Raw genomic sequence first — 16,152 nt, forward strand, 5'->3', positions numbered from 1 at the left:
CGATGCGGGGCTCGATCCCAGGACCCTGGGATCATGACCTGAGCCGAAGGCAGAGGCTTAACCCACTGAACCACCCAGGCACCCCTGTATTTGGAGTTTTTAAAAGAGTACTTATATGAGGCATACATAGTCTGTGCTACCATTAACAGAGCTAGGTAAAAGTAGTAACTTTCTAATACAACCATGACTGTACTGCACGATACACGGAGGAAAATCTTTAAAGTTAGCCAAATTGGCTAAGAAGCAATACAAAAGTAGTTGTTTCACTTTTTAAGAAGTCTGCAGCCTTTGCTATCCGAATCTGTTCTCAGGGACATGGTGAAACAGTTCCTTATCAAGTACAATTTCAGATGAAACAAGTCTTCAGACTGAAGCAAATAAGCATCAATGCTAAGTGCAGATGTGAGGGAGATGTAGTAAGGTTTTTTAAAGAAAGAAATAATAAGAAATGGGGTGAAGTCAAGGGAAAGGAAGAAATCCTACTGTAGTAGGAGTGAAAGTATAACACTAATAAATGACTCAGATGTTATAAAAGTAACACTAATGTCATAAATGCTAAAGGCTAAAGGCTGAAGAATACTAGCAGTCTGGTAGCCAATCACTTGTGCAAAGAAGCGCTCCTTAATTACCTTCAATTATGACATCTATTGATTTCTACTGCATTTTACATTTCCCTGTGTTCAAAAACTTCTAAAAAAAAAAAAATCTGTGAATATAACAGAAATTAATGATCTTAGACTCTGCCAGAGAATAATTTAATTTTACCAAGATTACAAAGCAGTAGTACCTGTAAGTCGAGGAATAATTGTTTTGTTGATGACAGCAGACAAGATCTTCTTATCAGAACTATCCTCCTTCTTTGAATCTTCCATACTGCTAGCCATAAATTCTTCTATAGATGTGAACCACGGCATCTGTTTTAAACCTATGGCATCACACTTATAAATAAAATTATCAAAATTATCAATACATTCTTAAACATTACTTTAAAATAGTTATATTTTTGAGTAATCACTGGAACCTTTCTGAGAATCAAAAAAGAATAATTCCACATTTTAAGCCCCTGTATTTAGCACACCAAGACTAGGCAGGATGACATGACTAAGATTGATGTCTGAACGTATGACAAGAAACTATATTCTATCCATTGTTTGTATGACAAATTCTCCGAAAATGCCCAGTGTTCAGAACCTGCCACACTTTACTTTTGGGAACAAAATATACATTTGTAAGAATAGTACTTAAAATAACCTGGAATTTGTTTATAAAAATTCATTTACTTCATGCAAAATTCATTTCTGGCTCCCTCAATTCTCATAGGCACAAATGTGTTTTTTACAGGTGGTTTAGCTTAATAGGCAAGTGGCAGATGGCAAATTATTATTTGTTGAATGCATGAACAGATCAGCTGAGCGGTTAACACCTATGCTGCTGTTCAACCAACTACTTATTTTCTTAGGGATAAGCTTAGCTCCTGTACTATGAAGATTGCATGGACCTGAACCTAACACAGCAACAGGCATGCAAGACTAGGACAGAGAAAGATAAAAGGACATGGCTCTGTCTCCTTTAATTTGTTCAATCTTTATCTTTGGTTCTCTATTCCTTCATTTTCTCATTTGTTTCCTTACTAGATATATTCACATGGATGTTCCACTATTAATAAAACTATCAGTAAAACTTCCTTCAAAATCTTTTTCCCTCTGGAAAATCCCCATTCCTATTAATGGAACTACCACTGCTCTAATAATACAGAATCAAAACACTGGGGCAACTTTTTGATGTGATGATGTGTCAGAGTTATTCTCAGTATTTTACTAATTCTTTCATTGTAATTCCAATATAGTTAACATAGAGTTGTATTAGTTTCAGGTATACAATATAGTGATTCAACACCTCCATACATCACCCAGTGCTCATCAGGACAAGTGCACTGCTTAATCCTCATGACTATTTCACCCACTCCCTTGTCCCCCTCCCCTCTGGTAACCATCAGTTTCTTCTCCATGGTTATGACTCTCAGTGTCTCTTTCTCTCTCTGTATAATAAACCCTTCTCTCTCCTTTGTCACTACCATTCTGTGTGAGGAATTTACTACCTTGGACTTGGTGTAGAGCAGTAGCCTTTCAGTATTATATCCACCTCTTATTTCCCTTCTCTCCAAGTTAGCCTGCCGCTAGGGCTTCCTGAAACATTACTCTCATAATGCTACTCCTCCCATTATTTACCAAGATAAGTTCCTATCTCTTAATTTAGGATCTGAATCTCTATGTAGTCTCTAGCTCCTGAACTGTGATTTCTCCTTATTCATTTTTACAAAAAAATTTTGTCTCCTGTTTAAATCTTCTTTATTCTTCCAATCCTCATTTCCACTCCCCCTCCTCAATGCAGCTTTCCAAACCAAATTATTACCAATATATCATCTCTAACTTCAGAATTCTTGGTACGTATGTCAAATTCCTCAGGCCAAAAGCTAACACTACCTTTACATTTTTAAGTCATTTAAAAAGATATTAAACTTATCATAGAAGAAGCTAAAAAACAAAAAACAAAAAAGTTTCCTTTGCAGATGTTTAGTGCTATTCGGCCTTAAAAATAAAGGGGGAACCAAAAATAAAAAAGATGAATGCAAACTATTACCCCAAAGCACTAATTATCAATTCCAACTCTATGTATTTTAAAGCTAACCTGATAACAAGGGCATTTAAATAATGAACACAACAGAATTATTTCCTTTATATGTTAAGCTTAAATACCTTAAGAGGATTCCAATCAATCAGCTGAACTCGGATTAAGGGATTTAAAAGCTTCGGTATACACAAACTAATGAATGCTTCATAATAAGAATCAGGATACTTTTCTCGCCATTGTTGAAATTTCAACAAAATATGCTGGATATTACAAAAATCATCATGTACATCTTCAAAAATCTTCTTATGATCCTGTGAAATGTCATCTGTAAACAAAATGAGTCTCTGTATATAATACATTTTAAGTTTGTGAACTTTGTTTCCTATAAACAGTCACGTACAACGATGTATATGATCAACTGAGCTGAAAACTTTCCTTTGATATTAACATAAATTAGTTTTTATTAAGAAAAACGCTTTAATAGCCATATCGACACTAAGGAACTCCACCACTTATAGAATCCCTGTTACGTTAGCATCATAACTATCTTCTCTACAAAGCAGGTATTACTACCCTATTTACAGACAAAAAACAAGCAAACAAGCAACATGAGATTCAGGGAGGTCAATGGATCTGCCTAAGATCACACAGAATACAGTCCTTCTTCAAACCTATTTAACTCTAAGGCCCAAATTCTTACAAATACACAATATTTTACCTTCTCATATCACTACAATTTTTAAGTAACCTCTACCCAAAATGTGGGGCTCGAACTCACAATCCTGAGAACAAGAGTTGCATGCTTTAGTGAATGAGCCAGCCAGGAGCCCCTAAATTTAACTTTCCAATTAAAAATGACGATATAGAGGGGCACCTGGGTGGCTCAGTCGTTAAGCGTCTGCCTTCGGCTCAGGTCATGATCCCAGGATTCTGGGATCGAGCCCCGCATCAGGCTCCCGGCTTGGTGGGGAGCCTGCTTCTCCCTCTCTCACTCCCCCTGCTTGTGTTCCCTCTCTCGCTGTGTCTCTCTGTCAAATAAATAAATACAATATTAAAAAAAAAAATGACGATATAGAAAGTATGTCGTAAAAAAACGAAACCAAAATGTCCATGGTTCCTTTGTAAAAGATGAGGAAGACTAAGGGAAAAAACTATAAAGATGCAGAACACTCACAACGTTCCTCCATTTATCCCATTTTTTCAGAGGTAGAAAAAGTCTTTTTTTTTTTTTTAAATAAATGCTAATCCCAAAGTAGGGGCTCAAACTCACAACCCTAAGATCAAGAGTCATGTGCTACTGAGCCAGCCAGGTACCCCAAGAAAAGTCTAAAAAAGAGGAAAAAAATGTATTCTTTTTTCCTGAAATTTCCCAACAATTTTATATATATATTGCCCTTATGTATTTAAGTGGAAGCACAGTAAAGCATTTCCTACCATTTTAATATTTCAAATTAAGACATATTAGAAACTTGGTAACTGACCTTGGGTTTTTTGGAAGTCATTCATGTCTGCTGAAGACAGTTCATCATCACTAGATGTCCCTTCCTGATGATCACAATTCCCAGAAAGTGCCCTTGCTTGTCTTCTTCGTGATCTATGTTTTGCAATAAACCAAAAACAAATTAAAAACAAACAGTTCCTGCTAAAAAGAAATGCTTTAAAACAAAAAGAAATGCCCAGAATATACATCACACAATTTTATGCTAATATTTTTGGCATTTCAGCTTGATTAATCTGAATTGGAGGTTCTCCCTCTTTTTCTTATAGGACATTCCCATGAGCTACCCAGACTTTATTTATTTATTTATTTTTAAAGATTTTATTTGTTAGAGAGAGAGAGGGAGAGAGAGCAAGCACAGGCAGACAGAATGGCAGGCAGAGGCAGAGGGAGAAGCAGGCTCCCTGATGAGCAAGGAGCCCGACGTGGGACTCGATCTCAGGATGCTGGGATCATGACCTGAGCCAAAGGCAGCTGCTTAACCAACTGAGCCACCCAGGCGTCCTGGGCTACCCAGACTTTAAAGAGGGAGTAACAATATAATAATGACTGGCTGTAGTTATGAGAAATTCCTGGGCCAATATAAGTCATCTTACCTTTTCCTTTTGACTGACCTAAAACACCAGTGTGTCTTTAAATCCTGGGGGGTGAGGACCGTTTAACTCAATTTTGGTTTTATATCATTCTCACAAGGTAACATTCAGTTATGGTTAATTATACCATATGGGTTAACTATATTTAAGTAGTGAAAAATAATTGCTCAATGATGCTTTAAGTCTTCAGGTTATATAGTTACCTTCGAGATTCAATCTCTTCTAAAATCCATTGAGTTTTTTCATCTACAGCCAAGCTTTCATTTGTTGATGTCTCAGTTCTGCCTGTTAATGAATAAAATTGATTTCATACTGTAAATTCTTAAAAGAAATATAGTGAGAAACTATTAAACGAAAGTTGTATCTTGGGTGTCTATACATACAGATATATATAAATACACTTAATATGTTTAAATTGTGTATTTCATCATACAATGAAATTTCAATGTTAACTCCCTATCACAATATTAATAGGCATTGAGCTTGCTAGCCTGATACCTTGGCTGGTGAATATAGTTCAGCACTTGAGAATACTGACGAAATTCTACCAAGTTTCTCTCTCTCACATTCTTTTTCAGTAGTTTTCACCAGTTTTTTTCTATCCCTAAATTGCTACAATTATTTGTATTACCAATACATTATTCATATTATTTTCTACTTTAGAATGTACCATAATTTATAACCAACTACAGGTCATGTGTTTGAGAGTCACTTTGCTTTCATCAGCTATTTGGTTATGATCTCATCTCTTTCACTATTCCCTGGACTGCACTTTAATCCAAAGAAGCCATCTCTGAAACCAGCATGAGAACTAAAAGGTAGCATCCAAATCTTATTTGAGATCTCACAGATAATCACCGAAACCCACCAAAACATCTTTAACCTCCACAACTAATCTGTGGAAGGACCATGAAATCTTTAATAAGTCAGATTTCTGTAAGCCTACAGGCTTATAGGTTTACATCAACTCCTCTCAAAACAGTCATTATCGGACCATATGTCTTATTTCAAATACTAAGTGATTAGAAGTTATAATTTTTGTCTTAGACTTAATTTAGGACATTTTGAAGCCCTGGCTCTAAATATTTTGAGGTTTTTAGGAAAGGGTAGGTGAAAGGTTAGTGGGAAGATACACAAAAAAGCATATTTTTGTACAGGAATAAAAATATTTTATTCTTTAGCTGATAATTCAGCTTAATGAATAATAAATTATATTGAACATGAAAAACACTAACGTGATAACTGCTGTAAATACGTTGATTCATGTTTTAATTCATCTTGCCTGCGTTTCATAAAGGTCATGGCTTGTTTTAAAAGGAGTGCATGCATGGATGATTCTATTTCTTGGATGCTGACAATCTGAAATACACATATAAGTAACATTTTGTAGGTCATCAATAATGAATTATAAAAAGTAATACATAAGCATGTGTTTATGCCCCATTCTTATATAAAGGAACATTTTCAATACTACCACATTTTAATTAAAAAAATATTGTGAGATACAGATGTGGCTGCCAATGCTTTTAATATTGGTAAAACCAGAAAATCAACTTATAGTACTGAAACAGCTATAAATATCATAAATAATGAAAGCAAATGGGCTAGAGTCAGGAACATGGTTAAGAATGGATAGATAAGAAACAGGATTCTTTATTTGAGATATGAGGAGCAGGAGAAAATGAGGAATACAGCTATTTTTCATCAGCTGAGGAGGAACACTGATGAAACTGATTAATTTGAAAAAATGGAGAATGGAGGAGACCTAACAAGACAGATAAAGAAGCTATTAAGCAGAAATAAGTGATTATTTAAAATCAGTGTTTCTTATATTTCTTAGGCAACAATTCCCCCCCATCCAATGATGTTCCATAATAGCTCATAGCCACGGGTACATCAATGTGTAGGCCAAGAGATTTTAACAGTGTCATTCTTCAAGGATCAATGAAGAAAGTGGTACTGCAATAAATACTTCAAAAAGTAACTACTAAGGGACAGTAAAAAGTAAATTTGAAACAACAGGAGAAAAAAATCCAATTGTTTGGTAACATTTTAAATGTAAATAAAAAGCAATGAAGAAAGTAGAAAGTATTTTTTAAAGTGATTCATCAACTTAAAAAGAAAAAAAGTCAACCCAAGACCCTAATTTAAGAACTTAGTATGTACAGAATAAAAACAGAAATTATAAAGGGAAAGAATGATTCACAGATCTGATTAATGCAAAAATTTCAAAACATTAGGATGTCAAAAAAAACAAAAACCACTGCAAATGAAATCAAAAGACAAACTGTTTTCTACATCAAGTAGGATAAAACATCTAAAAATTCTAAGCAGTAAGAAATTTTCACCATACAAGGAAAAAAGAAAAAGAAAAAGAAAAATCCCCACTACGAACTAAAAAGACAACAGGGCACAACAAATAATTTGCAAAAAGAAAAGATTACAAGTGTTAATAAAACAAAGGGTTGTTTCAGATCAAAATAAATAGGTAAGATGAAATTAGAGAGGAAGACAAAACACGAGAGACTCGACCATAGGAAACAAACTGAGAGCTGCTGCAGGGGGTTGGGGTTGGGGATGGTGTAACTGGGTGATGGACATTAAGGAAGACACGTGATGTAATGAGCACTGGGTATAAGACTGATGAATCACTGAACTCTTCCTTTGAAACTAATAACACACTATATGTTAATCAATTATATTTAAATTTTTAAAAAAGGAAAAGAATGAGAAAAAAATATGTAAAAACAACCATTTTTTAAATGAAATAAACTAGAAATAAAACTGGTACAATCCTTTTGGTGAATAACTAAACAATAAGCCTTAAGGATATTTAGATACTGCCTTAATAATTTCCCTTCTAGAAATTTTTCTTAAACAGATGGAATTTTAACACAAAAATTTATATACAAAACTTTATAATACCAAAATAACTGCAAAAAACTTAACTGTCCAACATTAAGGGGGTACTTAATGTTGCAGTATGTAAAAAATGTATAGGAAAACCCTAGAGGAAAGAATTTAATTGTAGGATTTACTTTTAAATAAAAAATCTTGTGGCGAGGGGATTTCTATATAAAAAAGGAAATACTGTATTTATAACCACATTACCTTTTCATTAAGACAGTCAATTAAATTTTCCACATAAATTTTCATGCTTTTATAGAATTTAAAATTTAGAGCTTGATTTGATGAATTCTCTAGGTTCTGGATGGTACTCTTTGAGCTCTCGACATCTTGTATATATTTTTCATATTCCCTCAGGTGTGAGCGGTGAGTATCCTGTAGCAATGTTAATCTAAGTAAACAAAATAAAGAAAAATGAAAACTAAAAACTGTTTTTCCAACTTTTATTTCTACTACAGTAAACAGCAGTCTAATGAAATTTTTTCAAAGCTACCTTACAGAGACCACCAAGGAAACTGACAATCATATAAACCTGGGTCTATGAGACTTTCTGTGCAAAGGAGAAGGGCACAATGAAAGAGGTCTCAAAGGAAAAGGTATGAAAGGACACTTATAGGTTTTTAGGTGCTCAAGCTAATCAGAGGTTAATTTTACGGTGAAAGCTGTTAAGTGTTGACTGATCAGAACTGGTGAGTTTCTAGAACAATCCAAAGTCTTTTATGTGAAACTCAGGAGTCCATCAGGAGTTACTGTAAGAACAATTTGTGGTCTTTCTTAGAACATTTGAATAAGCTGGTATTAAAACCATTTGAGCATGTTATGATTTGGTATAATGTGTTTTGTGATTCAATGGTTTTATCTGCCATTAGAATTTCATGTTCTTTGAGGCATATTTTTTTTTTTTTAAGCTCTTATTTATTTATTTGACAGAGAGATCACAAGTAGGCAGAGAGAAAGGCAGAGAGAAGGGGAAGCAGCTTCCCTGCTGAGTAGAGAGCCTGATGCGGGGCTTGATCCCAGGACCCTGAGATCATGACCTGAGCTGAAGGCAGAGGCTTAACCCACTGAGCCACCCAGGCACCCCTCTGAGGCATATTTCATTTCCTGTTTTTGATGTAGCCCCCCATACACTTTTCTATTGATAAGACAGCCTTTTTTCAAACTTGTGACTATCACATGTATCAATTGATGTAACGTGGAAAAAAAAAGTGTCAAATACAATTCAATGTTTGCTTATTTTTTAAAATTCAGTTATCTCCCCATGCACCTGACAGCAGAGGAGTAAGAAACACTCTTTCTTTAAAAGTATCTGGAATGTGGGCACCTTGGTGGGTCAGTTGGTTAAAAATACCTGGAGTGTTTTCCACTAATATTCAACACTGTGAATAGATTATAATTAGAGAATTAACTACAAATGAAGTAACAAATTTGTAGTACGTGGTCTTCAACTGAACTTTTTTTTTCCCCAAAAATTCAACTCCTCCAGCTAACCTGCTGTATAATGAAGTCAGTAAGTACTTGCTTAGGCCAAATGTCATCTATCCATTTCCCTGGAACAATGACTAATGCGTTTGTCTTTCAAAGTTTTTCTTTGCTTTATGTAAAGAATGGAGACAGTTAAGAAATAAGACAATAATGGACAGAAAACATTATGAATAAAATGCTTTGAGTGGAATATTATTGGCTATAACAACAAGCTCATAAATACATATTACATGAGAAAAGCAAGGTATACAGGGTATACAGTGTGCTTCATTTTTGTATTAAAAAATGGGCAATATCTAAGTATATATGTGCTTGTATAGATTTACAGACTACTTCTGGAATGAAACATAGGAAACTGGGAGGATGGTTTCCTCTGGGGAAGGTGACTTCCTTTTCTCTGTGTATCTTTTTGTACTGTTTGATTTTGTCTTTAGTCTCTGGAACATGAAAACATATTTTCTTTTTAAAATAAAAACCCCAATTAATAATAAAATAAAATAGGGCAGCTCAGTTGGATTGGCATCTGACTCTTAATTTTGGCTCACATCATGATCTCAGGGTCATGGGATCAAACCCTGTGTAAGGTTCCACTCTCAGCAGACTCTGCTTGGGTTTCTTTCTTCCTCTCCCTCTGACCCTCCCCTTGCTCTTGTACATTCTAATTAATAAAATCTTAAAAAAAAATACACTAAAGTTAAAAATAAAACCTATCCAGATAAAGTGAAATGCTAATCTCTATCAATGGTCTGCTACCTTTTTACTATTATATAATTCATGCAAGACAACGGTCTCCAACACAATTTCAAAAAAGCCAAAAAACAAAAACCTCCAAGTCCTGAGTTATATGTAATTTTTGATGCAATGAGTATAATTCTAGTTCTGTTCTTCCAATTAAGGAGGGACTATCAGAAGGACAGCAAATAATAGTAAGGTTATTACAAAGAGTCTTGAATCAAGGTAATCTTCATTTAATATCACCACTGAAAAACAGTGACCTAGAACACAGCTTGGCAAACTTTTCCTCTAAAGGTCAAGACAGTCAATATTTTAGGGTTTGGAGTTAGATGGTTGCTATTGCTACTACTCAACAGCAGCCAAAGACAATGCATAAAGGCGTAAGTATGGCTGTGTGCCAATAAAACTCTATTTACAAAAATAGGCAGTGAGCTGGTAGTTTGCTAACTCCCTATAATATAGATAGCCGAGTATCTAAAACTGGTACATCTATATATGTTTATATTTATTTTACAATACAATGCTATAAAATGTCCTTTTCTACATCAAACCATTTAAATGAGAAACTATGACCAATATTTCTTAGGTGCAATATGATTATGGAATGAAACTACTTTAAGCTGATTTATACAAAAGATACAGAGGAAGAAAATTTGGAATGTACTATTGTGTATTAGAAAAAAATTCCCAAGTATTAAAAAAAAAGCAATGAAAATGTTCTTTATGAACATCATCCTTCCATTGTGTTTGGAAAAGATACTTGGTGTGACTTCAATCTAACATTTGTTAAGACTTTTCTGTTACCTCACATTTGATCGCTCTTGAATAGTATTCCATGTGTACTTGAAAACAATGTACATTCTGCTGCACTTGGGTGGAATGTTCCATCTGTATGGTTAGGTCCATTTTGTTCAGGATCACTGTTTGCTCCTTGATTTTGTTTGGATGTTCTATCCATTATAGAAAAGTGGGAGACTGAAGTCTCGTTCTATTACCGTATTGCTATATTTCTCTCTTCAGCTGTTGGTATTTGCTTTATATAGGTGCTGTAATGTTAAGATGCATATTTATTTATAATTGTTTACTATTATAATTCCTGATAAACTGATCTCTTTATATACCACCATGTCATTCTGTCTCTTGTAATAGTTCTTAACTATGCCACTACTGCTCTTTAGTTTACTATTTGCATGGAATATATTTTTCAGTCCTTTCACTTTTAGTCTATAGGTATCCTTAAATCTAAACGAGTCTCTTGCAGACAGTACGTGTCTGGATCTTAATTTTTTTTTTTTTATCCATTTAGCTGCTCTATGTCTTTTGATTATACAGTTTAATCTTTTTATATTTAAAGTAATACTAATACAGAAGGACTTACTTATTCCATTTTATAAATTGTTTTCTGTCTTGTAGTTATTTTCTGCCTTTTCTTCTCTTGCTACCTTAGTGTTTTGTTGATTCTTTATAGGGACATGTCCTCAGTCTTTTCTCATTTTCTTTTGTGCATCTTCTATAGGTTCTCTCCGTGTGTGTACGTGTGTGTGTACACACCACGGGGATTACAAAAAATACCTTATAGTTCTAATATATTTTAAACTGATAATAACTTCAATCACATATAAGAAACTGTACTTATTCCTTCTTATTTCCTCCATTTCTTTTTATTGATGTCACAAATCACATTTTAAAATTTTGTATTCACAGCATTACAGTTTTTGTATGTATTTATCTTTTAGAGTCTATACCTGAACTAAAACTGATTTTCACATCACCCTTACAGTAGAACCTGAGTGTCTATTTGTCTATATATTATGTTTACCAGACAGCTTTTTTTTTCTTTTTAAGATTTTATTTATTTATTTGAGAGACAGATCACAAGCAGGCAGAGAGGCAGGCAGAGAGAGAGAGGGAAGCAGACTCCCTGCTGAGCAGAGACCTGGATGTGGGGCTCGATCCCAGGACCCTGGGATCACGACCTGAGCTGAAGGCAGAGGCTTCAACCCACTGAGCCACCTAGGCATCCCTACCAGACAGCTTTATACTTTGTTCTGACATGGTTCCTATTACCAGCTGGCTTCCTCTCAATCTGAACTTTTGATAGTAATTTTTGTAAGGCAGGTTAATGGTAATGTACACCCTCAGCTTTTATCTGAAGTTTTTATTTCTCCCTCATTTTTGAAGGACAATTTTTATTGGTTACAATAGTCTTGTGTGGGAGTTTCTTTTAGCACTTTGTATATATCATTCTACTCCTTCTGGCCTATGTTTCTGTTGAGAAATTTACTGATAATCTTATGGGGCTCCCTAGTATCTGATGAGGTGCTTCTGTCTTGTGGCTTTGAAATTTTCTCTTTCTGCCTTTTAAAAGTTTGATTATGTGTCTCAGTGTGAGCTTCTCTGGGTTCAACCTTCCTGTAATCTTTTAAGCTTGAAATTGGATGTCCAATTCCTTCCTCAGATTGGTAAGTTTTTAGCCATGATATCTTCAGATAAGCTCCCTGCCCCACTCTCTCTTCTTCTACTTGGACTTCCATAATGTATACGTTGTTCTGTTTGACAGATACTCTAAGTCCCTTAGGCTTTCTTCACTTTTCATCTTTTTTTTTTTTTTTTTGGTTCCTCTAACTTGATAATTTTAAATGACCAGTCTTTGAGGTCACTGGTTCTTTCTTCTGCTTGATCAAATAGGTTGCTGATCTCCTCTAGTGAAGTTTTCAGCTCACTTATTAAATTGCTTAGCTCCAGAATCTCTCGTTCTTTTTTATAGTTTCTCTTTGCTGATATTTTCACTTTGTTTATATACACTTTCTGTAATTTTCTTCAGTTGTGTGTGCTCTCTAATAGCACTTTCAGCTTCTATCAGATTTTTCTGAACTGTTTGCCAAGTAACTGATAGATGTGTTTCTTTAAGGTTGGTTCTGGGGAATTATTTTGCTCCTTTGGTTTGGCCAGGTTTTCCTTGTTTCTGCCTCCTGTTATTTTTTGTTGTTGTCTTACGCATTTGGAAATGCACTTAAGGGAAATAGTTTCAGATGGGGAAGGGACATCACCAATCAGCCTGGCTAGAGACCTGGGGGGCAGGGTAAGGTATCCTCAAATCTTTTTGTGGGGGATGTATCTTCTTCGGGCTTCTATATGAAATTTCCCTATTAGAAGGGTTGTGGGTTCCTTTTATAAGGCATTCGTAGTCACTTGGTCCCTCTGGTGCTCATCTGTAGTATGGCAGGCTTTCTGGCTCTGCAACAACAGAGCTGTCTTTTGCTCTTTGTGGCCCCCATCATCCAAGGTGTGACAGTTCCCCATTACAGCTGAGACAGAGGAGACAGAAACAGTCCCTCAGGCAGTCCCTCCAAAAGCCAAAATGTTGGAGGTTTGTTCCACTCCTCTTTTTTCCTCTCAATGGAGAAGCTGTGAATTGGGCTTTTTCTCTCACAAGCAGTACAGGCTTGTAAGAGTGGTTGATGTGGCTAAAATGAAATGGCTTTGGTGATGGACATTAAGGAGGGCAGGTGATGTAATGAGCACTGGGTATTATATAAAACTGATGAATCACTGACTTGTACCTCCGAAGCTAGTAGCACATTATATGTTAATTAATTGAATTTAAATTAAAAAAAAAAAAAAGAAATGGATTCTCCCCCATTTCAATGTGGCTATTCTTGGCTTTGAGCTAAGTGGTTTCTGAATTCTTAAAAAGGCTTTTTAGACTGTATAGTAAGTTGGTATCTCTAACGGGAAATGAGGTCTGGCATCTTCCTGATATCACTCCCAACTTACTACTTTTAAGAATTAAAGGCCATTTAACAACGCTGATAAAGGGTTATAAAATAGTAAGAAAAAAAGCAGAATTTGATATTTATTGATTTTAACTATGTAGCATGTATCTATTATAAAGACTAAAAAGACACATACAGAAAAGAAAATCAGTTGTGCTAGTGTGATAACACAGGTGATGCTATTTTTTTCCTACAAATCTGTTTAATATTAATATTTGTACTTAATTAGGAAGAACATAGTGTTTTTTTCCCACTATTAAACATCTAGGACAAATGTGTTTTAAAATCAATTACTTACCTATTATTTAATTGCTTTTTTATAATTTCTAAATTTACTGGTGGTAATGAAATCGAAGTATCAAACTTCTTTACTGTTTGAGGTTCACTGCTGTAGGAAAGATCTAGGTCTCGTCCCTAAAAATATGAAAATTTGTATTGTTTTAAAAGACTCATTAATCTTATAAACATTAATAGCATGAAAACAGACTGGGTATTCCAGTGTCTCACCAGCTCAAAATTCCATGCCTTTGATGGTTTTTATAGTTATAACGAAATGTTTTTACAATTCTCACTTTTAAGATACAGAATTTTAGGGGCGCCTGGGTGGCTTAGTCGGTTAAGCATCCAACTCTTGATTTTGGCACAGGTCACAAGATTGAGCCCTCTGTCGGGCTCAGGGCAGTGTTTGCTTAAGATTCTCTCCCTCTGCACCACCCTATCACCCCCTCCCTCGCCCCGGTCCCCCACTTCCCGCTCACACTTTTTCAAATATTAAAAAAAAGTAAAAAAAAATAATTAAATAAAATGCCACTTTTGCATGCAAGAGGCAAATTACAAAATCTTATTTTTCACAAAAGCTTCTCATTTTTTTTTTTTTAAAGATTTTATTTATTTATTTGACAGAGATCACAAGCAAGCAGAGAAGCAGGTGGGGGTTGGGGGGGGGAGGGTTGAAGCAGGCTCCCCGCTGAGCATGGAGTCTGATGCGGGTTGATCCCAGGACCCTGGGATCATGACTTGAGCTGAAGGCAGAGGCTTTAACCCACTGAGCCACCCAGGTGCCCCGCTTCTCAGTGTTTTTGAAGGTAGTTTTGTTTATGATCTAATGTACTCCCAGAAAATTATGTTTTCCATGATAGAAGTATCCACTTAACTGCTCTAGTCAGAGAAAAGTAAATGGAAGTCTTCTGGAGAATTTCTGGGTAAAGCTTTTAGTTCTGTTTAAGCTATTACTGTTATTTGGGTTTTCTATTATTAGTTGAGGACCATGTTCTAGTTAGTACATCTCATAACATTTCATATTACTGTCCTCTGGTTAATCATTACTTATCACCACCATACACAGAACGTTGAAAAGAGTTCTGAAGAATGTGTTTTAGACAAGGATATGCAAAGAAGTAGACCAGATAATTAGCCAAATCACTGACTTAACTATCCTTATGTTTTCCACAAGGCATCATCATTTTTCATGTTAATTTTTAACCAAACATCCCATCCAGCTCCTATCACTCCTGCAAATCCTCAAACTAGTCAGACTATTTCACATCTTATGTCTTCATATCCTGATATATTGTCTCAAATCCCTTACATTAGAAGCATCTTTCAAAGACCCATCTAAATATGATTGACTTCTGCAGCAGCTCTTCCAAGTCTCCCTATTCACTTGTGAAACTGACCACTCACTGGCTCTTATGTGCCATCTCAGGACCGTGTACAGGTTCTGTCAGACAACCTCTAAGATTTCACCACAATTATTTTGTTTAGCTGTTTCTCCCCTATAAAGACTGTACATTCTAGTGTCTATCATGATTAAGCAGCGCAGCAGCTGAACGGCAACCCCAAAAAGATAAGTCCATGTCCTAATCTCCCAAACTTGTGAATTTTACCTTACATGGCAAAAGATGTGATTAAGGATTTGGAGAGAAGAAGCTTATTCGAGATTATCCAGATGAGTCCTAAATGCAATACACATATCCTGTAAGAGAGGGAGAGGGAGTTCTGGGGTGCAAAGAAGGAGGTGATGTGAAGATGGAGCAGACCGAGAGAGGTAGCTACATGTCAACAGCTGCCACAAGCTAGAACAGTCAAGGAACAGATTATCCTCTAGAGATTTTCGAAGGAGTATAGCCCTACTAATACCTGGATTTCGGACTTCTGATCTCCCGAAATATGAGAAAATAAATTTGTTGTTTTAAGCCACAACACTTGTGGTTATCTGTTACAGCAATCACAGGAAACGAACACAGTAGCATGTGGTAGAGATTCAATAAAGGAACCAGTGAATATACCCACAGTTAATAATAAAAAATGCAAATCAAATAGCTTGAGATTCCATTTTTTAAGTGCAACTAATCTTGCACCTAAGTTGGCAAGACTGTTATGAAACATTCTCATAATATCAGTGGCATTACAGACTCATCTAAATTTTCTTTAGAAAGCAATAGGGAAAAATGTAGTAAATGCCATAAAAATGTTCATGTCCTTTATTCATAATACTACTCTTGGCCATTATCCTAAGATAATACTA

General features: G+C 35.3%; 1 protein-coding gene across 4 annotated transcripts in view; it reads right to left on the reverse strand.

Moving 5' to 3' along the window:
* The window catches only part of LOC111148078 (GC-rich sequence DNA-binding factor 2), a 45,019-nt gene that overhangs the window by 16,899 nt on the left and 11,968 nt on the right, over positions 1-16,152 (reverse strand). For all 4 annotated transcript variants that reach the window (XM_022504470.1, XM_022504471.1, XM_022504469.1 and 1 more), the window contains 7 exons: positions 13,924-14,039; positions 7,834-8,020; positions 5,958-6,081; positions 4,926-5,007; positions 4,113-4,225; positions 2,757-2,956; positions 788-938 (listed from right to left, as the gene is read on the reverse strand). In XM_022504470.1, the coding sequence (XP_022360178.1) occupies positions 788-938; positions 2,757-2,956; positions 4,113-4,225; positions 4,926-5,007; positions 5,958-6,081; positions 7,834-8,020; positions 13,924-14,039 (973 nt within the window). The remainder of the gene's footprint in view (positions 1-787; positions 939-2,756; positions 2,957-4,112; positions 4,226-4,925; positions 5,008-5,957; positions 6,082-7,833; positions 8,021-13,923; positions 14,040-16,152) is intronic.

This window comes from Enhydra lutris, unplaced genomic scaffold (assembly GCF_002288905.1).
Source record: "Enhydra lutris kenyoni isolate GAN:26980312 unplaced genomic scaffold, ASM228890v2 scaffoldscaffold18, whole genome shotgun sequence".
Lineage (NCBI taxonomy): Eukaryota > Metazoa > Chordata > Mammalia > Carnivora > Mustelidae > Enhydra > Enhydra lutris.